This window comes from Adiantum capillus-veneris, chromosome 19 (assembly GCF_014529385.1).
Source record: "Adiantum capillus-veneris isolate H3 chromosome 19, ASM1452938v2, whole genome shotgun sequence".
In the NCBI taxonomy this organism is placed as follows: Eukaryota; Viridiplantae; Streptophyta; class Polypodiopsida; order Polypodiales; family Pteridaceae; genus Adiantum; species Adiantum capillus-veneris.
In genome coordinates, this window is record NC_140949.1 from 108,245,280 (window position 1) to 108,268,075 (window position 22,796).

At 44.4% G+C, this 22,796-nt stretch overlaps 1 protein-coding gene across 2 annotated transcripts in view; it reads right to left on the reverse strand.

The window, feature by feature from the left end:
- Window positions 1–256: 256 nt before the first annotated feature.
- LOC147434627 (oligopeptide transporter 4-like) overlaps window positions 257–22,796 on the reverse strand; it is a 45,227-nt gene continuing 22,687 nt past the window's right edge. Inside the window, exons 2-8 of one of the 2 annotated variants that reach the window (XM_086491084.1) lie at window positions 10,540–11,030; window positions 10,363–10,460; window positions 9,706–10,269; window positions 8,544–8,799; window positions 6,610–6,708; window positions 1,247–1,429; window positions 257–1,038 (exon numbers count right to left, since the gene is read on the reverse strand). In XM_086491084.1, coding sequence (XP_086347210.1) covers window positions 424–1,038; window positions 1,247–1,429; window positions 6,610–6,708; window positions 8,544–8,799; window positions 9,706–10,269; window positions 10,363–10,460; window positions 10,540–11,030 — 2,306 coding nt within the window. In that variant the 3' untranslated portion in view covers window positions 257–423. The remainder of the gene's footprint in view (window positions 1,039–1,246; window positions 1,430–6,609; window positions 6,709–8,543; window positions 8,800–9,705; window positions 10,270–10,362; window positions 10,461–10,539; window positions 11,031–22,796) is intronic. The other variant, XM_086491085.1, reaches the window with a different exon arrangement.

A 22,796-nucleotide genomic window follows, 5' to 3' on the forward strand; every position in this document is an offset into this window, starting at 1 on the left:
CTATGCATTCTAGTTAAGGTCACAAACCTTTGATGGAAGAACTTTCATACTCGTATGGGTTTGCCATATGAAAAAACCAGGGCTAGAATTGCTTCACTTGTTTGATAAAATACTCTATCTCTCTGCTTGTATGCATTTGAGGCCTTGTGTGCATGCACCATGCAGGGTAATTTCACACAAGGCCCCAAATGCATGTGCAGTAAATTAACTCAAATGTAAGCTAACTATTTCATAGATCAGCACAATGTGACTCCCCTTGTTGAGTTTTCAATAGAATTCTTTCATGCAATGAAGATAATTTACTTGCAAAATGCTGCAGGCAAGGCTAGAAGAAAAGTTACTTACAAAAGAATATGTACCATGATAAGGGATACTTCGGTTGCCTCACTATGTCAATGCAACAAATAGGTAAATACCGCCCAGTTAGGAGACTGGGCATCCCTCCACAACAATGCCTGAAGCAGTGGGACATGAAGCAACGCTGCAGTAATCATACTGATTACCAGCCCAATTCAGGCTTATACCTTCAATGCCAAGACATACATAAAGAAGCACCCCCATGAATGCAGTGCCGGCATCAAGAGCTGCTGAAAGCACATAATTATATCTCCGCCACCACTGCTTGCGGAACCGAGCCATGTAAAAGTTGAAGATGAAGCCAACAATAAACCATACAATCATGTTCACAGATGAAGCGGGAGGAAGAACAGTTGCACCATTCAAAATGATGGCAATGTTGATCAGTGAAATCCACTTTAAATGCAGTTGCCATTTGTGAACCAGCCAAACAATGACAGGTACCAAGGCACCCCCAAGAAAAAACCAATTCAGATCCTTGTATTTGCCTTCCGGTCCGAAAATGCGCTTGGGACCTACAAGACCCCAGATAACTGACGCATTGTAGAATACTCTGTCACTTGGGCAGGTCCAAGGGCTTCCAGATGGTAGTTTTGACGTGTCGCAAATGTTGTCGATGGAATTTAGCATCCACCAAGAAACAATCACATTCACAAGGGCCGCAATGACAGTTCCCAAACCCTGAAAAGAAGAAACTGATAGTGTAACATGTTGATTGAGTGCTAAGTCAGTAAAATGCTATGCTACAACTTTGTCCATCAAAGAAATATATGAGTTCATTTCGAGTATTTTGTTCCCAATGAAAGGTAAGCAACTCCGTGTGTTGCACTACAAAATTTTGTTCTCTTGGAGTAGCTCTAATATTTAAGAACTGAGGTATAAATAGTACCTGTACAATAAACATTGATCGCGGTGGGATTTTCATATAGTGCCCAAGCTTGAAGTCTGATAAAAACGCGACTGCTTGAGCTGTACTATCATAGCCATAGGTTTTGAATACCATATTTGCAATGGGCTTTCCAGGAAGCATATAACCGATAATATACTCAGAAATGACATTTAGTCCAGGAGCCTGCCTTGTCAAATAAGGTTAATAAATTAGCTGCAGAGAAATTCTTCATGTATTTGTGACACATCAGGAAAATAAGCATGCAAAGCATGTGTGTGTGTGCGGATGTATCATGGAATTGCTACCATTCGCTGTGTCACATGCAGTCATCACCATAGACCTTTACCCTGTCCTGGACTTAGGTCATTGAGAGACCCACAAAAGAACACTGCCAGTAATACAGGGTGTAGCAGGGCTACAGTGTCACTTACACCGGACAGGCAGTTATAGTTGGTCTTGGGTTCACACTGGGTGAACTCTCGCCTGGGCAGTGACACATGGCAAACACAGAGAGTGGTGGTCTAGAGGACACCGTGGCCAGTTCACCGCCACCACAGTCCGGAGATAGGCGTAGCTGGACTGTTAGGGATATTTTGTTAGCCGTTGTCTGTTCTTTATGGTTGTATATATGCTCAATTGGTTTTAGTCAAGGGATGCATTATGGACGTTCTATGAGTGAGTCTTGTGTTCAGTCTAGCACTTGCACATTTGCACTCTCCCTGCACAGTCTGAACCTCGATACCCCATTATACCCGTGAGTCCTGGGCTTGGAGTTGTGTGTGCTTCCAGACAGAGTCTGTATTGATTCATGAGTTGAGCGAGTTCTATTGTGTTTGGAGCCAACTGTTGTGTCGTTTGATGATTGGTCTCACTTGTTCCATATTGCTCTACTGTGTTCGTTTCTATGTTTCGAGTCAGGTTTCTTGCACATTGCCTTGAGGAGAACCCACAGCAGAGAGCACTGCCAGTGGGACAGGGCGAGCCTCGAAGATGTGGAAGCAATGGGCCCGCCAAATGAACCAGAGTGTCATGCCACAAACGAGCTTCCAACACCTCTCTCTCACTGCACCACTCCTGTGGGGGGGGGGGGGGGGGGGGGGGGGGGGGGGGGGTAAGCTCTGTAGCAAGCTGAGGTGTAGGTCGACCCCCCTGGATCACTATCATCCTGCTGGTGGATGATAGCTCAAACTGTAGTATTGAGCCCGTGAGGGTGGACCAAGCAGCACCACCCCAAGTGTGTTGTCGTGCTATGGAGAGAGCTGGCATCAGCCGAAGAACTCAAAGCCAAACCTGATGTGCCATGGGGCAGTCCCACAGATAGTGACGGTGACTCTCCAAAGGATGGTCGCAAGTTGCACAAGCTGCCCAGAGGCCACTATGTACCAGCCAACTCCCAACTGCTGTAGCTCTGTGTGCAACTAGCCACTAGAACAAAGTGACTCGCCTCGACAGTCTAGAGTCTATATACCTAGATGAATCCAGGATAAGCCCAGATTCACCCTTAAAGGAAAGTGCAAGGTATAGATCCATGGTAGTCATCCACAAGACAATATAACCATCAGCTCCATCATGCATAGTATTGACAAAATACCACGACATCCCCAATAACGTCGCCAGTGCCCATTAATGGGTGTAGAACTAGGTACCAACATATGCTCCCAAACACAACACACACCACACGCACACACACATGAGCATACATCAACACAAAGTTCAGCGTACTGAGTTTCTGTCATGACTCCGGAGATCAAGGGCAGACTCAGCCATAATGAAGCCTAGCACTAAAAGAAGCATTAAATTGAAAAAATTAGCACCAAAACGAGGTAGTTGATAGGGCATACGCACCACAAAAGATAGAAAGAATTAGCACAATATCAATTGGTAGTAACTCGGACGAAAACTTCACAATGTGAAGTCTGCATGTGCGCTATACGACTAAAAAATATACCTAGATGAATCCAGGATAAGCCCAGATTCACCCTTAAAGGGAAGTGCAAGGTATAGATCCATGGTAGTCACCCACAAGACAATATAACCATCAGCTCCATCATGCATAGTATTGACTAAATACCACGACATCCCCACTAACGTCGTAAGTGCCCAATAGTGGGTGTAGAACTATGTACTAATATATGCTCCCAAACACAACACACACCACACGCACACACACATGAGCATACATCAACACAAAGTTCAGCGTACTGAATTTCTGTCATGACTCCAGAGATCAAGGGCAGACTCAGCCATAATGAAAGCTAGCACTAAAAGAAGCATTAAATCGAAAAATTAGCACAAAAATGAGGTAGTTGATAGGGCATACGCACCACAAAAGATAGAAAGAATTAGCAGAATATCAACTGGTTGTAACTCAGATGAAAACTTCACAATGTGAAGTCTACATGTCCGCTATACGACTAAAACATATACCTAGATGAATCCAGGATAAGCCCAGATTCACCCTTAAAAGAAAGTGCAAGGTATAGATCCATGGTAGTCACCCACAAGACAATATAACCATCAGCTGTCTAGAGTCCCACAACCTCTCCCAAAAGCCTGACAAGAACTCAGCTGTGAGACCCTCCTGCCAATGAAGTGTTGCAGCAGGACGAGCCTCTCTCCATGCTGCCAGTATGTGTCGCCCCAGTCGAACACTGTACTGAAAGAAAGGGATCCCAAGATGGTCGGTTGAAGAGAAGGGGTCTCTCCAAAACCACTCTCCAGGGTCCCACTGCATTCGTGCTAGAGGGCAGCTCTCCCAAGCCCAAAGCCTCCAGTGGTCTGTCTCAAGGTCTGTTGGGTCAGGATCTATGACACTGGTCCTCCCACAGATGCCCACTATTCATATCCTATGAAAACAGCACTTTGCAACCTGTGGAGCCTCTACTCAGACTCTGTGTAGTTGACCCTTTCCCTGGATCTTGTAGAACATTGGGGGTAGTCACTCCGAGCAGGCCCGAACTGCAATGAGGACCTCCAGTCGCGTGAAGGAACCATCCATCTTGGAGCTTCCGACTCTAGAGGGGTGAGCCACGTAGCTGATAAAGCCTCTGTAATGTCCTGGTCAACTAACAGAAGAGCTACAAGATGCCCAGGCTAACATCAAAGTTACCAAACCTAAGATGGTCAGATATCTTATATGTACACTATTGGTCGTGCTTAAATTCTCCACTTTCGGCAGATATATTGAGCTCCTTGAGTGTGAGAAGCTCTATAGAATTCAAGCTACAGTAAAGGAAGAGCTTAAGCTTGAACCCCCCTAGTCGGTCTCGCACTCCTGACCCTCCTCCATACCCTCCTACACCTCGCCCCAACCCTACTCCCTAGCACCTACCCACTCCCCCCATCTAGCCCCTACTCACTCACACCTATCTAGCCACCCTCCCCTGTATCTAGTGCCTACTCACTCGCCCCTATCTAGCCACCCTCCTCCCTATCTAGCCCCTACCCACTCACCCTTATCTAGCTCTTACTCACTCGCCCTTATCTAGCCCTAATCACCCCTATCTAGCCACCCTTGCCCCTATCTAGCCCGCATCCACCCCTCTTCTCTTGTCTCGCATGGACCAATTCTAGTTGGGCTTATTGATTGATGCTTGAGGCTTGTCTGCCTCATCTCTTGCAACTTTAGCTGCTATCAAGGCCTCCTCGCGCTCGTGCTTTGTTTTGACCAATTCGTCTTTTTGTTCCTCTATCAGTCGGCGACGTGTATCCTTGTTTCTTCTTCTTCTGTCATCACTTGTCGAAGGTTGATCTGTTGGATAAGTTAAGTTACCTGAATGCATAGCAAACCCTTGCTTAGCATGTCCCATCAACTGCTGTATGGACTCAGATTTCTGTAACAAGCAGTAATCTTGTATCTCTTTGGGCAGTCCACAGCAAAATCGCTCGATTTGATGCTTAAAACTCATCTTCTTTAAGGATGAAGTAGGTAGAAAAACATTCCAAAATCTCTTGCAATAAGTATCCAGGGTATCTGCCTTCACTATCCGAAAATGATTCCAGGCGATAGTCACGTCACATTCGTCACATTCGTACTCTTGAGTGAGCCACGAAGAAATAAAAAGTCTTTTGAACTTTGGCCACTTTGTCGGTGCTTCTTTTCGTATCAGAAGAGTGGACCAACATGTTCGTGCATTTCCTTTCAATTAGGATGCTGGCCTTCTAATCTTGGAGTACTCTAGGCACTCAAAGGGCATCCTTGCCAGACCAATCTACCAAGATCCCATAATCGAGTCAGCTCACCATCAAGAATTCTAGCAGATTAACTGTGCTCATAAAGAAAATAGACCACCCGACACATTCTGGGCCCAAAGCCCAAAGCCGTCATGATCCAAGCAATGAAGTCCCAATGAATAGTGTCAAATGCTTTCTCTATATCTACCTGCATGATAAGCACATCTTGTCCAATATATTTTGCATACTCAATTCCAATGAAAGCATTAGCGATATTATCCATAATTTGTTGACGAGAGATGAGTCTATACTGAGCCGGATGTATGCCAGAGAACAAATGATCATTAATACAAGCAGCTATCATTTTTGTCAACAATTTGTAAACGACCAGCATAAGCGTGATCGGACGCCAATGTGAGAAGTATTCACATAATGTTTACTTAGGCAACAATTTCACCAGTCCTTTCCACGACTGCCCCAGAGATTTCATAGTCCATGCATGATTTATCATGAAAAGCAGAGGCTGCTTAAGGGATCCCAAAAGCGAAAGAAAAATTCAACAGTAAGACCATGCTATCGAGGAGATTTCCAATGACCAAGATGTAACAAACTGTCGTGCAGCTCAGCCTTAGTAGAACTAGCCTCAAGGGAAGCTACATCATTTATTGTCAATATAGGATGTACATGCGACAACAACAGCTGTCTAGCTTGCAAAACCTCACTTGAGGGAGCCTCAGGCCTAGCAAAACTCGTTGAAAATGATCCACCATGGAGTCCACCAATTGACTTTTATTGGCTATTCATTGCCCACTATCGTCCTTAACCATTTTGATAGAGACAGATTGCCTCGAATGATGCAAATGCTTAAAGAACTGCTTTGATGAACAGCCTTTATCCATAAAAGGATACTATCTCGATCTAACCTTCCATTTTTCAAGTTTCCTCCTGTTATTATGCATCAAAGAGGCTTCAGTTGCACATAACTCCTCTTGTTCCGAGGACTGAGTAAGCCTTATAGTATCTGCAAGACTTTCCAAAGCATGACAAATCACCTTATCTTCCTGCAATTTACATCTCAACTGGTACATATATCACGAACCATAATCCTTTATGTCCTGGATCCGCATAACAAAACGATACCAAGACACATCCACATCGATAAACATATGAGAGGCAAGTGGAGGAATTACCGCTTCAATCAAGTTTTGGAATGCCTTGTGTGAAAGATATACATTATTAATATGCAGCAACCGCTTGCGACGAAGGGGGGAATCTCCATCCAATGCCTCCTGATGGATCAAGAGCCAAAGAGGAAAATGATCAGATAGAGAAAAGGAACGATCAATCCTCATATCACAAGCATGAGTAAACATATAACCCCACTCCAAAGAGTGAGTACCAGCCCACAGATCGAAAGCACCTAGGTTACTAACCATAGCATCCCAAGAAGAACATTCAGAGTTCGACATATGTGAGTGGCCAGTCGTATTGTCCACACACACACACACACACACACACAAGCATACATCAATTGGAGCTGATCCATTCACTCAAGGGGCCATTTGAGAGACTTCAGGGCTGCTCCAGCAGCATGCGGAAGCGCCGCGAGGCCTTCCTGCGACTTTGGCGACCAGGGCCCTTCTTCACCATGGTTCATGGAGCACCTAAAAGGCAGTAACACCCACCAATGTGATTGCTTCCTCCTCCCATATCCTTATTTAGCCATCTTTATACATATCTTACCTCTTCCCCACATTTTGATGTAGCCCTCTTTGGCAAGGCAAGGCTTTAGCCCATTGGGCAATGTTCTTAACTAATGGAAGTATCTTTTTCTTGCAAAAAATATGTTGAAAAAAATAAATTCTCTGTAGCATTCTATCAAATGAATTTAGTGCATCTAGACATCTGCTAGAGATCGGTAAGATCTGGATGTGATGGCTAAATGAGTCAGGAATGTGATTTACTGCATCGAGATTTATATCTGGATGAGATGACTGGATACTGATCCTAGTGCATCGATATTCAAGAGTTCTGAGAGGATGAGATGACTAACTTGATTGTTTGCACCTAAGTGTTCAGTGTGAAGTAAGTGTTTGATTTGTGGAATAAATGCTCTCTATGGTACTATCTTGTGGGGATGGTTAGTAGATGTTTTTCTGGAATGTGAGAAAGGATATGAATCTGATAGTGATAAGATTTAGTGGATCAAGACATTAAGATAAGCACGGTCTGGATGTGATTGCTAAATAGGTTACAACGATCATGATTTGTAACTAGCATCTCGATGGGAATGTGATGTGATTGATTAGTGAATCCTGTTGTTGTGTTCAAATGTTGGATGTGTGCACTCTGGTGCATGAGTTCATGTCTGAGCTAGTTTTTAGCCTTTGTCTGTTTTGCACGTGTAATCGAGGGCGATTACTCTTCTTTCAAGAGGGGGGTATGTCACAAGTTAGTAACGTGGCAGGACATTTAAGGGGATTAGGGTTTTGATAACCATAACCCTGACCAACTTAGGGAACTCCGCCCAAGGAGCCTAAACCCTAATACAAGAAAGTGTAAAAAGTGCTGGCAAGACAACAGCTGAGCCAATAATAAACTCACAATGTACCATCTTGAAGTGTCTGGTTGGCAGCACTCTTAGCCCCAGACCAAGAACCAATAGAGATGCAAGGGGGTGTAGTGCATGGAGGTGTGCCGTGAGACTATGTCTGGCTGGCTCGCGACTATAGAGAATAAGACTCTAGACCAAAGCAGAGACTGATAGTCTGTACAACTTATAACATCCATCCTTGAGAGGGACAACGTGTGTAGAAGACTATGGTTTTAGGTATGCCAAGTGGACATGTTACTGATGGACAAAAACACTCTAGCTGGGCTACAACTGGGCATGAACCCCTCTTGTTTATGTGAGGGTCTTCCTGCCCTAGATTATATTAACAACTTTACTGTCCTTGTGACTTGGCTCTAAAGATAGCATGCAAACTTTATAAAAGAAAATTCTTTGACCTTGGAACCATTACCAAAAAAAACATTTGCCGCTTGATTTCTTTGCAAACAAAAAGTTGAAAGCATGTTTTCAGAAATCAGGAAAAAATATGCTTTTTGGGAAGAATCAAAGTACCTGATTTGTAGTTGCTGTAAGTATTCCAATTGGCAGAGTGAAGGTACATGACAGAAAGCATGCAAGCAGGATGCCCCACCAAGGAAGCTGAAGCTCATTCTTGTATATGATGCACATCGCGACTGATCCACCTATGCTAACAAAAGCTAGAAGAGAAAACCACCAATTGGGAATATCTTGATACCGCTTCATCAATTTTGTGTGAATGTCTATCCTATTAGACTTAATCGATTGCTTAGTAGACTCCCAGATTTCTCTGCAAAAGACAAAATTCTCATAAGCTCCTCCAGGGAAATAAGCACCTCTGATGGTCCGAAATAACATGCTGCAAGAGTTGACTGACCACGCTTATACAACCTTCATGAGGTCATAAGCATAAACTTTAGACCGTCGATAGAAAATGGAGGATAAAAGTTTGAGGACAACATTGAGTCATTACTCAAACAAAGGCACAATTGAGCACAGAGAATTGAAAGATTAGTGGAGAAACTTCAGAGTTGCTTCTCAGAAAGGTTAGTGCAGCCATTCCCATAACTGAAGAGGCTTTCCGACTTAGAACAAAGGCTTGTCTACAGTCTTGAAAATTTTCTTCGTCATAATACATACGTGCAAAAGTAATGTAATCCAAAGAAAGAGAGTATACAAACCACAATAGGCAGGGGTGAATGAAAAGAAGCCACTGATATGGTGCATACTCCCATCTGGGATACCCATTCCTCATATCTCCAAAGCTCAGACTTGTGAACTAGGAATAAATAATGTACTCTCTCCTTTCCTCCCCTGCTCTCAAAGAAAAGAGTGACAAATTCTCATCCAAGTAGTCAAGTCTCCCCTCTAATAATGAGCTTCCAACTCGGGGTCATAATGCAATAGTATGTATTAGATTCCTTTTGACGATCAATGCACATCAGGCACACAAAACGCAGTGCCAAATTGTATTTGGGCTTTGAACTAAATTCTGTATAGGCCTGGTCCTAGACTCTATCCAAGCCAGTGTTAAAATATAACCAACACATTCTAGAGCACAAGACCTATAAAACACAACCTCCTCCATCAGCCTCCTTTGCAAGATGCATACCTCGTCCTCATAAACACAAAGCCTAGTAGCAGGGTTGAATGAAAGAGATAAACAGACTATAAACGTGAGTTAGAAAATACGTGCTTTCCATGGAAAAGAGCCACATGAGTCAAAGTTGCTGTAAGCTGAGCAAAGGAAAATCCGTAGTTCAGAGCAAACAACGTGCTCAAATTAAGGTGACCCAGCTTCTCATATGCCTCAGTATCAAGTTCAAAGTTGCTGTTTACTATGGCACTGACATTGTAGCTCTGCCCATCTGAAGTAAACGTATCGCTTGAATAAAGAGGAAAAGTCTTTGCGTCGTACAAATTGAACCAGTAAGAAAGTGGAAGTATGAAGTAAGCGAACAGTGCGAACCCCACAAACATGCAGACTATTGAATGCCATGGAGTAACGAGAGGACTTCCGAGAAAGGCGGACATGCTGGCCCAATCAAAGCTAAATGCTCCAATACCAAGTCCTTCAAGTCCAGAGCCAATCTGTTGAGCTGTGACTGAGTTTGGCCATATAATGCAGGCAATTGAGATGCATGTCAATGTAATCATTAGGTAACCGGGGAGCACATAATAAGAAAAAGAGGCCACCAAAACAATGAGGAAGAAATGAATTCTTGAAAGCCCACGTCGACTTTCCTTCTCATGGAGAGTCCTGCCAAGGAGCAAGACCATAAAATGTTAACTGTGTTTATGCTGTACGTTCATTCTATCAAAAAAGTAAAACTGAGGACAAAAAGTTCCTTACCGGAAAATAGAGACCTGAACAAGATTTGACGGCCACCACATGTGAGCTGGATTGACCAAATACTTGCGGAATAGGCCTGCCCAACTGTACCCAAGAATCTGACATTAACACCATCCGTCTTCAATTTATATGAACTTCGAACATTATTGGAAGAGCCATTTCAAAGATCTATGCTACCTGAGTCAATGTCACCAATAAAATTGAGGGCACCAAGCTGATATCGCGCTTATAAAATGCTTTGATAGCATTGATGACAGAAATGCCATACGCTGTCCCATATCCTGAAGCAGCTCCAGCATTTGCGAAGATAGTGACAAGAACATGCTCTTTAATGTTGAAAGGCCCTGGATTGAGAGAAAACTTCCAATTTGTGAATGGTAATCTGATTTCAGTATTGGGTAGCAGAGAAGCCATTGCATAACCAAGGGGTAGAGATGCAATTTGAGCTGATATTGCAGTTATTGTGAGAGGCTCTGTTCTGTAACTGAAGAAAGAGTTCAAGAATGATAATGTTACACATGAGCCTATGCCTAAAATCCACATACGAAATGTCCAAACTGGCAATGTATAATCATCTGCAGTGCTGACTGTTGCAGCAACTTCCTCAATGGGTGACTGATCATAATCATCAGCACCAGAAGTATTCTCGCCAAGTAAACTAGTTTTTTCTGCAGACAAAAGATTAGTGAATGAGGCTTCCTACAGTTTTGTGTTTTGAAAACAATAGCAAAACCTTTGAAGTTAATTGTTGGGTTGCAAAATTCAATTAGTAAATCAATATGTTTCCAAGAGACAGCCACACGAAGTGCCATCATCCATGATATAGAGAGTCGAGCCAATGCTACTGCCAAAAGACTAGAAAGTTGCACATGGATATCACTGAAATCAAAAAAGTAACTCAGTGGATCCGGTAGCCTATAAAAGCAAGAATAACTTCTCAAATCAAAGGGCTCAGGATAATTTACAGCCATAGGCATGACGTCATTAAAGCATACGTGAAGCAATTGAGTTCCTTCCGTTTTCCCACCAAAATTGCAACTGTGTATTTCTTCATTCCAAAATAGAACCTCCACACTCCTACATTCTCCCAAAAATCAGAGTTCGATGCAACTCAAGAGCAACTTCATTTGGCGTAGGAGTAAGCATTTCGCCATAACTTCAAGCAGTAGACCCAAATCTTAAAGAATCTCCTTTATTTATCCAAAATGTATGTTTTCACATACCTAAATGTATCCAGGATAAGTTCAGGTTCACCTTTCACAGAAATTGCAAGGTATAGACGCATGGTAGTCACCCAGAACGCAATATAACCATCAACTCCATCATGCATAGTATTGACTAAACACTACATCCCCACTAACGTTGTCAATACCCAATAGTGGATGTAGAACTAGGTATCAATATATGCATGCGGCCAAAATGACATGTCTAAATTCATACAATGCCTAAGTGGACGTGTGACCTTACTGAGGATAATTGTAACACAGAGAGTGGTCCAGATGCAGAGGAGGAATCTATCAGCACATCCTAGGACGTGTGCTCCGTGCACAAGATCAAGGACAATTTGCAACTGAACTATGGTTTGTGATTTGCTACCAAGAGGCGTTCTTGCCGCTCTAATGCTCAATAGCTTATGGCACTACTGCCAACATGTATCTTTTAAAGCTGTTGATTCAGAACGCTCGAGTTTTCAGATAACTTTGAAGGTACATCATGCATGTAGTAGGCTTCTTTTGCTTGTCAAAATACCATGAACAATTTTCAGATACACTTTGCAATAGTTTTAGATGCTTTGTTCAGATACACTTTGCAATAGTTGTTACAATACCATCAATGAGTTTTGCATACACAAATCTCAACCACACTAAGCTGGTAAAAATACAATTAACAGTTTTCAGATATAGCGCTGCCACGTCAGGAGCAGTCAGCGCAAAACGCGGAGGGATCCATACAGTCTGCCACATCAACATGTCAGCGCAAATTCCAGGCGGTCCGTACAACTACCACATCATCTATCTGTATAGTTGCCACGGCATCAGTTTTGACGCAAGGCCTTTGTGTGTGTGTGTGTGCGTGCACGCGCGCGCTTGACTTTAGGCCCCATCGGAAGGGGGTACCATAAGTTGTTGGGGTTAGGATTTTAATCCTAACCCTTCTTTAATAATTAGGCCACTCGACGCAAAACTATAAGTTGGTGAGACCTTCTCCTTCTTCTGCTTCTGCTAGGGTTTAGGCCCCTCGGCCAGGATCTGTAGGTTGGCAAGGGTTAGGCTCGACGAGCCCTAACACTCTGTGGCTTGACACATCAGCAGTTTGTGACATCCCCCTTCTTGAAAGAAGGGTACTCATCCGCGATGACATTATATCTGCAAAACCACTCAAGTCTGAGTGTCAATCCTGCATATTGGAGCTCTTGATATTCTAGCATAGCAAAATTAGCCATCACACCCACACCGCATTGATCTATAACGGGTGTCTCGATGCACTAAAATTACATACCCAAGCAATCTCACCCAATTAGGAATATTCCATGGTTGGCACATCACAATGCAACACAAATGCTTACATATGCATGTTACAAGACACAGAAACATATAGTCACCGATGAACACCACCCCCCCCCCCAAAAAAAAAAAAATAACCATCCCGGTTCGGGCCATGAGCTATTCAACGATTCCCTCATCACTCCTCCCGCAAATAACCCAAAGAGGTCCGGGCCATGATATATTTAGGCCTTTTACAACCAAATGCTCCCTAGACCGCAACATGCATCACTTGGAGGTGCTGAGAGTAACGACTGCTCAGACTATTGGTTGTGTGGGTTTCCCGACAAAGACTCCTCTTCTGGCCTCCCGTAATACGGCTTTGTTTGGGAGGGGAGATAGGTCAAGCTTCTCGAGCCCACCATCTCGTGAAAAAGGACAAGTTCTTGTAGGACGGGGTATCCCAAGACCTTCCTCTGGAAGTCAATGAGGTCTGCGGATGGGGACGTCTGGTGTGCCTCCTTAATGCGGTGTATGAGGTGGCAAAGAGGTGTTGAACGGGGCACCTACGGTGGAAATAGGGACGGGCTCTTGGGCCAAATAAGCGAAAGAGTAGGTAGCATTTGCTGATTATAGCCTTGCTCTCCTCATTGAGGAGATCCACGAGCTCTTTGTATCGATAGGGAGGGGCTGCCAACCTCGATAATCCAGAGCTCAACAGAGGGACTCCACCTATCCATGTCTATTGTGTCGAATCTCTCTCTCAGCTTGGGTTATAGTGAGTCCTAAATGTTCGTTCTAGTTTTGTTTGTTGCTTGACAAGTGGTGCCCAAGATTGTTGCACATTACTATCAGGCAAGTTGAAATCGGCCCATAGGGCGATAATCTTTAGCTTTCACCCGAATCTTTACTTCATAAACTTTACTTACATTTTATGACACAAAGGAACTTCATGTATAAGCCTGTGATGGGAATTCAACACTTCAAAACAAAACATGGCTTGGCAGCTAGAGCGCTTCCAAGTAGACAACACCTTGTAAGCCCCAAAGACTGGCGCGATTTTGGCAACATAACCACAGTAGAAGTCTCCACGGACCAAGTAATCAGTGACTTTCCGCATTTTGGAGCACTTTACAAAACTTGGCAAGAAATTACAGCACGCAGAAATCTCTGTTTTTTGCTTCCAATTTGTGCCAAAACACCTGTTCAGTGATTCCCTAGCTTCCCCGAAGCTCCCGGGACCTGTAGGCATCAAAATTGGCCAAAAACACTAAACCTGCAAAAAATTACATCAAGCTGTAAATCTTTGTTTTGCGCTCCAATTCGCATGTTGATCACTTCTGCGAGTAGCCCTCAAGCTTTCACACCTTTAGGGTCACTTGCCCCTTGAATTAGACGAGATTCATCGCGAAACCCTAAACCTGCAAAAACACATAGAAGGCTGTAATTTTCTGTTTCGCATCATTTTGAGCGGAGCAAAAAACGTCCAAGCATGTCTGAGACGCTCCCGCACGCAATGGGACAATTCCCTTTTCAATCAGACGAGTTTTCACGCAAGAAAACTTTCCGTTTTCGCATTCCTTCGCGATGGAACTATGCATACTTGAAGGGGATTAGCAATTAGCTAATCCGGTTCCTGTACAGAAGGCTCTTGCCTTGGCAAATGCGCATAAAACCCTCAAAATTGTACATGGTCATCTGAGAAGCCCAACTAGTGGGGCATTACCATACGTGCAAAGGGGAGAGAGAGATGCGCGAGAGCAAATCATCGTGCTACATAGAGCAAGGGAGAAGGCAAGCTTTCCATTAAAGCTGTGATCACCTACAACCACTACTCACACACACACTATGGAGCAATAACTCAAAAATCAGCCTCCACACTCAACATTGGGCACCCCCCCTCTTGGATGAGGCTTCTGGAAAGTGTGTGTTGGCCAGGATGCAGCTCCCCTGCTACCAAGTGTCCATTTGACTCCCTTTGGTTTAGTTTCCTAAGTCCTGCCGAGGGGCCTAAATGACTTTGAACTGAACCTAGCCAACCTTTTACTCCTCGGATTACAGTGCCAATTGGCCAGGCCATCTCGTGGCGACCTGCCCTTCTTGACTGCAGGTGAACTCTTGGCCAATGGCCATTTCACACTGGCCATGCAATGTCCGAGCATTCGTGATTTTAGTAATAGGGTCCCAAAAATTAAATAAAAATCAAGGGAAAGAAACCAGCAAATATATATAGTGGTTGTCACAATCTCGTGATACAAGCTACTTTGGACGAGATATTATACGGTCTACCAAATGAGAGGGTGACATTTATGAGGAGTAGCAGTGTGCTCCTGTTGATTCGGTACGGATAGCAAAGATACTCAAGTGGATACAGATTACTCTCCAGGATTCAATCGTGTTAGATTTGCTACCAAATGTGCACGCCAGTGTCAATAGTCGCAGATATCGATTACAATTACAAAGTAGCGTTTCCAATGGAGAGTAAATAGAGGCATGCCTTGTCTTGTTATCTTGTTGTCTTCTCAAATGGAGGATGGACAAGCTTCTTCTATAGATGTCACTTAGTTGCTCCACAATTGAGCGGTCTGACCAAGAACTGAGGGAATCTTCAAGCTTTTCACCTCTCTAGCAGGTCTTGGCAGAGTTCTCAGTGCCCGTGTATCTCCCTTGGGCTCATCACAGTGAGTGAGGTTGTAGCTGTGCCCGGCCTATATGAGGTAGTTTTCTTATGTTTCACATGTTTCCACCATTGTTTTGCCCACCCTGTACTGCTTGCAATGTCATATAGGTTGCCTCTTGATGGCCCCATGTAAGGTGCAGCGGAAATGAAAAACGTTGATATTCCTCAAGATGAGTGCTCCGAACAGTGCTCAAGGGTTCCTTTTACTTACGGAAGGGAGAGCCTTCCGTCCTTTAGAGAGAGAATGCTATGATCACAAACAAAGTGAATGCAGTGAATGAAGGTGCTGAGACTGAGAGAGAGAGCAAAGAATACGATACCAGACGATTCTCAAACCCTCCTCCAAGGGCCCCCCCTCTCTATGCAAGAGAGGTCTATGCTATTGATTGAACAAATTTGGTACAATGGTCTAGATGCAATGGACTTGCCGACGATGTCGACGACAATGGTGACGACGACGAGGACACGGGCTGAAAACTGAAAACGCTAGGACTGAAATGCTGAAATCTGCACAACGCTGACTTTCTGCTAATGCTGACACTTTGTCGCCGAGGATGGCGATCGCGACGACTCGACGACGATACGCTGAAAACGCAGATGCTGAAATCTGAAAACAGCGGGCTGAAACTGTAAATGCTGGCTGGCTTGATGGTACGGTGAGGATTTGTTGTGGGTAGGTGAGATCTGCGAGGCTAGGGGCTCGATCTGCTGTGGCTAAGTGCTGAAAACTGAAAACGCTGATGTGCTTGGCTGATCTGACGTCTTGAAACTGCAACACGCTAGACTTGATTTTCTACAGGAAACGCCAGAAAACGCTGGGGCTGATCTGCTACAGAAAACAGAAAATGCCAGGTGGTTCTTGTTGGCTGAAAACGCTAGGCTCTCTGCCGGTCTTGCTGGAAGGTGCATTGCAAGTTGCTAGAACTTCTTCTGCTTCTTCTCCTAAAATTGGACGCCCCATGTTTGCCTATATAGCTGAGGAAAACTGGGTCTAGCAGTCTCCTACAGCCCACGACCTCATGAAATTGGTAATTAAATTAATAAAAATGCCAAAATACCTGTAAACTGTACTGTCCCAAAACTGGCCGGGAAAATGGACCTTCTGCTTGGACAATGTATATGCTGGGTGGTATTGGGTGTGCAATCAGAGGATATGCAACTACTCTAAGTGCCTAGACATGCACGGCCTGCTCACAGGCTCACAAAGGTGCTAGAACACTTCCTAAGCTGACCTAAACCCTAGACCTGAGCTAGCTTGTCCACATGCACATAGGGTTAGATGTGCACGTGACATCCCCTCCTTTTCAAAGTGAGATACTGGTACCGAGTTGTATGGCGTCGAGGGAGTGCGCCAACAACTCCTGGAATCCTGCGAAGAACGCTTCGTCGGCCCACTCTGACGCATGGGTCGTGCCATACTTGAACTTCATGAAGGTCTGCAATGCTTGCTTCTCTGGGCCGCGCCGAAAACGACACAAAATGATCTGTAGCGGCTTCAATGCTCCAACTTTGTCTATGGTCATGGATCTACCTTCTTCAACAATCTCCGAGGAGGAAAATTCATGAAATCACTTCCAACACAAAATCATGAACATACCCATTCCATGTAGAGTGACTGAAAAAATACCATTCTTCCTAAATGATTGTGCATGCAATGCAGATAAACAAATTGACGGAGTGTCAAACCGTTCACCAGACATACGCAAAGAGTGGGATCGAAACTTGACTTTTCAACCTAAACCTATCAATTGTGGCAAATCACAACGGAAATGCCGATGCTTGATGGACAATCTTTCTCGTGCTCTTTCTTAGTGTGTCATGCCAAGGAAGAGACATGTAAAAGCGATTGACAAAACAGACAATCGGAAAACAATGTGAATTCCTTGAATGTAAACTTTTTTTCTTTTCGAGAGCGATCCGCATACATCCGTGCTCATCCGTGAGTGAATCATGTGTATCGTACAATACCGCATGCCTATGAAAAGGAAACACATAAAGACGGTGTCGAAAATACAAGAAACCGTCACGAATGAAAAACTCGAACAATGCGTGCTGACTAATCATGCGAACACACAATACTTCCTGAGTGAGTTCTTTGGACCTCGACTCGAGAGCCAAGATCGGTTCTTCGTGACAGATCGTAACTGCAATGAGGTTAGCTTCACTAGAAAAATCATTATGTAAACCATCATCCTTGTGAACAATCACATCTTTATCATGCAAAAAATGTGTGTCGTGCTTTGGAGAAGAAAAGACTGAGAGAGTCTCCTTCTCCTGTTTCTTTTCAAGCTTCGCTTGCACAGTAGAAATGAGAGGTAATGAATGAATAACCTCCTCACCACGAATGATAATGGGAGAGTCACTTTTTGCATTTAGAGTTAGCGTATTGTTGGCCCATCAATGAGAGGCTTGTGCTCACGAAACTATCTAATGTCCAAAATCATATCACTTCCTAAGAGAGCAGACACTACAAATTTTCTACGAAAGAAAACTTGTTGAACAGTGAATAACACATCAAGGCACTCTCGTGTAATGAGAGAGTCCATATCGGGAGCGAAGCCCGACACCTCGAGAGGAGTTGTCTGGCTAACCTCCAAGCGGGCTCTTTCTACAAGAGAGGCACCAATCACATCATGCAGACTGCCTGAATTAAACAAAACCACCATGCGTTGACCATTCACATGGCCATAACACTTCATGAGAGACTCATCAACTAGAGGATCATAAGAAACTTGGGACACATTAGTATTCTCATTTATGGCATTAACAGAGGATGTGGGTTCTTTAGGTGGTGCTATCTTAGGACAAGCCTTCTTAATATGACCCTTGACGTAACATTGGTTACATCAAGCTTCCTTAGAATAAATGACTTGATCTTCTGGCGTTATGTACCCTCCTATAATTCCTTGTGCAGCTTTTTCATATGGGGTGAGCTTAGGTTTAGCAAGTGTCTTAGCTTTACCCTTAGATTCATTTTGAGAGTTCTTTTTTGAAGGATTAGAGGAAGATTGGCTAAAAGAATTACCATTCTTACTGTGAGGAGTAGAGGAAGATTGGTAAAAGAATTACCGTTTTGAGGAGTCGCAGAGGTACTGTGAGAAGACTTTTTCTCCTTAGGCTTTCCTTTGTTGTGCTTCATCTCCTGTGCGAGAGCAATCGCTACCGCCTTGTTGAGATCTATTGGGTCGAGTACTTCGACATCAAACTTGATATACTCGTCCAACCCAAAAAGAAATGCTTCTTTGTGCTCAGCATTCGAATTGCGTAATTGGGTGCCGAGCTGCAAAACACGGTTAGAGAAGGACATGACTGGCATACCATTTTGCTTGAGATTGCGCCAATCGTCTTTCAACTGCGCTAAGTACTGAGGTGGCATAAACCGTGCCTTGAGCTTGTCTTGGAAGTCTGCCAATTGAAAGAAAGGGGCACGCCTTCTTCGGCTTCCTCTAGGTGCGCGGCCAACTGTGCCTTTTTCCATGCTTGATACCAATTAATGGCATCATCGGTAAGATAAATGGCTGCTGTTAAGACTTTGCAATTTCCTCTTTTCTTAGTTGTCGCAAAGTAAGCATTAAATTGATGCAACCAAGAATGAATAACATTAGCATCCATCTTACCGTCATACTTACTGAACGTCAACGGGGTTGTTGGAATCCGCTTCTCGACTTGTGCTACCTGATGAATCGCCCACGTCCTTGAGTAGCTCAGATTTCGAGGTGAGTACATGTAGGACCAACTCCTGCATGCGTTGATCTCTCTGCGCCTCACGTTCTAATTCCATAGCTGCTCGCTTCTCCTCGGCTGCGATGCGTACAGCTTCGCGAGCTTGCTCGGCCGTCAAGCGCGCTTGCTCACGCTCACGCTCCAAGGCTGCCTTTCTTTCTTCGCGGTCGCGATCCAAGGCGGCGCGTTGCGCCTCTTGTTGTAGCATCATGTCCATCATCAACTTGACCAAAGCCTCCATAGGATTTGGTACAACCTGTGGCATAGATGGGGGAGGGGGAGGGTCGAAAAAAATCCTCCTGGTGGGGAAAATTCTTCGTCACCACCTCCACTCTCATCACCTTCACACAAAGTATCCATTCCGCTTCGGGTGATGACCATACAGTAAGATCTTGGGTACTTAAGTTCTCGAGGAACTTGGGTTCTTGAGGTTCTTGAGTTCTTGAGGTTCTGTAGCTTGCAATCGGTGTCTGAGAAGGCTTTTCTCTTCCCCGAGCTCGACTCTTCCCTGCGGGCGCACCCCTTGGCGGCCTTGTGCTCACACCAAAGTTGCTTTTTCCCACCTCACATCGATTGGCCGGTCGCTAAGTGCTCGGTCCGCTCTCAATAAGTGAAAAGAGGAACAAGGGGAGGTTGGACAAGCCCTTCTTTCTAGGGTTACCTGTCACTCTTTAAAAACACGATTAGGAATCGACACGCCCAAGTGGACTTCGGTTACGTGCGTCCGAAACAAGAAAAAAATCTTATGTGGTTCTGTCCTTGAGTGATACAGAACACTGCCAAAGCTCTGATACCAATGTAAGGTGCAACGGAAGTGAATGTTGATAATGCTCAAGATGAGTGCTCTGAACTGTGCTCAAGGGTTTCTTTTACTTACGGAAGGGAGAGCCTTCCGTCCTTTAGAGAGAGAATGCAATGATCACACACAAAGTGAATGCTACTATGAATGAAGGTGTTGAGACTGAGAGAGAGAGAGAGAGAGAGAGAGAGAGAGAGAGAGAAAAGAATACGACACCAGACGGTTCTCAAACCCTTCATCAAGGGCTCCCCTCTCTATGGCAAGAGAGGTCTATGTTATTGATTGCATAAATCTGGTACAATGGTCTAGATGCAATGGACTTGCCGACGATGTCGACGACAAAGGTGACGACGACGAGGACGGGCTGAAAACTGAAAACGCTAGGGCTGAAATGCTGAAATCTGCAAAACGCTGACTTTCTGCTAAATACTGACACTATGTCGATGAGGATGGCGATGGCGACGACTTGACGACGATATGCTGAAAACGCAGATGCTGAAATCTGAAAACAGTGGGCTGAAACTGTAAACGCTAGCTGAATCGATGATACGGCGAGGATTTGCTGCGGGTAGGTGAGATCTGCGAGGCTAGGGGCTGGATCTATTGTGGCTAAGTGCTGAAAACTGAAAACGCTGATGGCTTGCCTGATCTGACATCTTGAAACTGCAAAATGCTAGACTTGATCTACTACAGGAAACGCCAGAAAACGTTGGGATTGATCTGCTACAGAAAACGCCAGGTGGTTCTTGTTGGTTGAAAACGCTAGGCTCTCTGCCGGTCTTGCTGAGAAGGTGCACTGCAAGTTGCTAGAACTTCTTCTGCTTCTTCTCCTAAAATTGGGCGCCCCATGTTTGCCTATATAGCTGAGGAAAACTAGGTTGAGTAGTCTCCTACAACCCACGACCTCATGAATTGGTAATTAAATTAATAAAAATGCCCAAATACCTATAAACTATACTGTCCCAAAACTAGCCGGAAAAATGGACCTTCTACTTAGACAATGCATATGCTGGGTGGTACTGGGTCTGCAATCAGAGGATATGCAACTACTCTAAGTGCCTGGACATGCACGGCCTGCTCACAGGCTCACAAAGGTGCAAGAACACTTCGTAAGCTGACATGAACCCTAGACCTAAGATAGCTTGTCCACATGCACATAGGGTTAAATGTGCACGTGACACCCCAGCTCTCGGGCATTTTAACCGAAAGCTCAGTGCCACTGATCTCCTGTAAGGTGCAGCGGAAGTGAATGTTGAACTTTGCTCAAGATGAGTGCTCTGAACTATGCTCAAGGGTTCCTTTTACTTACGGAAGGGAGAGCCTTCCGTTCCTTTAGTGAAAGAATGCAAATGATCACAAACAAGTGGTAAACACTGTGAATGAAGGTGCTGAGACTGAGAGATAGAGAGAGAAGAATACGATACCAAAATGTTGTCAAACCCTCCTCCAAGGGCCCCTCTCTCTATGGCGAGAGAGGTCTATGCTATTGATTACACAATCCTCGTACAATGGTCTAAATGCAATGGACTTGCCAACGATATCGACAACGATGATGACGATGACGAGACGGGCTGAAATCTGAAAACGCTAGGGGCTGAATTCTGCAATTCTTGTATCTGTTGTATTCTGACTCTATGTCGGTGACGACGACGCCACGACGATGCGTTGAAAACGCATATGCTGAAATCTATGAATAGCGGACTGAATCTACTGGCTGATCTGACCGAGCGACGAGGATCTGCTACGGGAAGGTGAGATCTGCGAGGTTTGGGGGCTGCGGTGCGGAGTCTTACTGCTGAAAACTGAAAACACTGATGCAATGGGGGTTCTGTCGCCAAGAAACTGCAAACTCTAGGGCTGATGAGGTGGTATCTGCTGCAAAAACGATAGGGAATCTGCTAACGCCAGGCTGATCTGTAGTCTGCAAAACGCTGGGGCTCATCTGCAGTTACTGAAAACAGTAGTCTGTTCTTGATGGCTGAAAACGCTAGGTTGTTCCGCAGGGGGTCTTGCTGAAAAGGTGCACTGCCAGACACTGGGTCTCTACTGCCTCTTCTCCCAGAAAGTGCTAGCGCTAGCTTTCTTATATAATCACTTGCAAGATTTGCCCTACCCAGTTTCTCAGTCACTTAATAATAATAAGTAAAAAATGGCTAAAATAGGGAAAATGGGTGCTGTGCACTGTAAAATGCTCCTGATGGGTACTGACTGTAATCTGATGATCATGATGTGCGCAACCAAAGGAAATGCAACTACTCTAAGTGTCTGGACATGCACGATGTGCGAACAGACTCACAAAGGTACCAGAACACTTCCTAAGCTAAATGAACCCTTGTCATGAAGTAGCTTGTCCACATGCACATAGGGTTAGATGTGCACGTGACATTCCCTCGATACTTATACCAAATTGTATGGCGTCGAGGGAGATCGCCAACAGCGTCTAGATGAATCCTGGGAAGGACTCTTCGTCGGCCACTCTGATGTGTGGGTCGTGCGATACTTGAACTTCATAAAGGCTTGCAACACTTGCTTATTTGGCCGCGCCGAAAGCGACACAAAGTCATATGTGGCTGCGTCAAAGCTTCAACTTCGGCTGTAGTCATGAATCTTTCTTCTTCAAGAATCTCTGAGGAGGAAAATTCCTGAAACCACTTCCAACACAAAAACATGAACATACCCATTCCATGTAAAGTGACTGGAAAAAGACTATTATTTCGAAAAAATTGTGCATGCAATGCAATGAACAAAG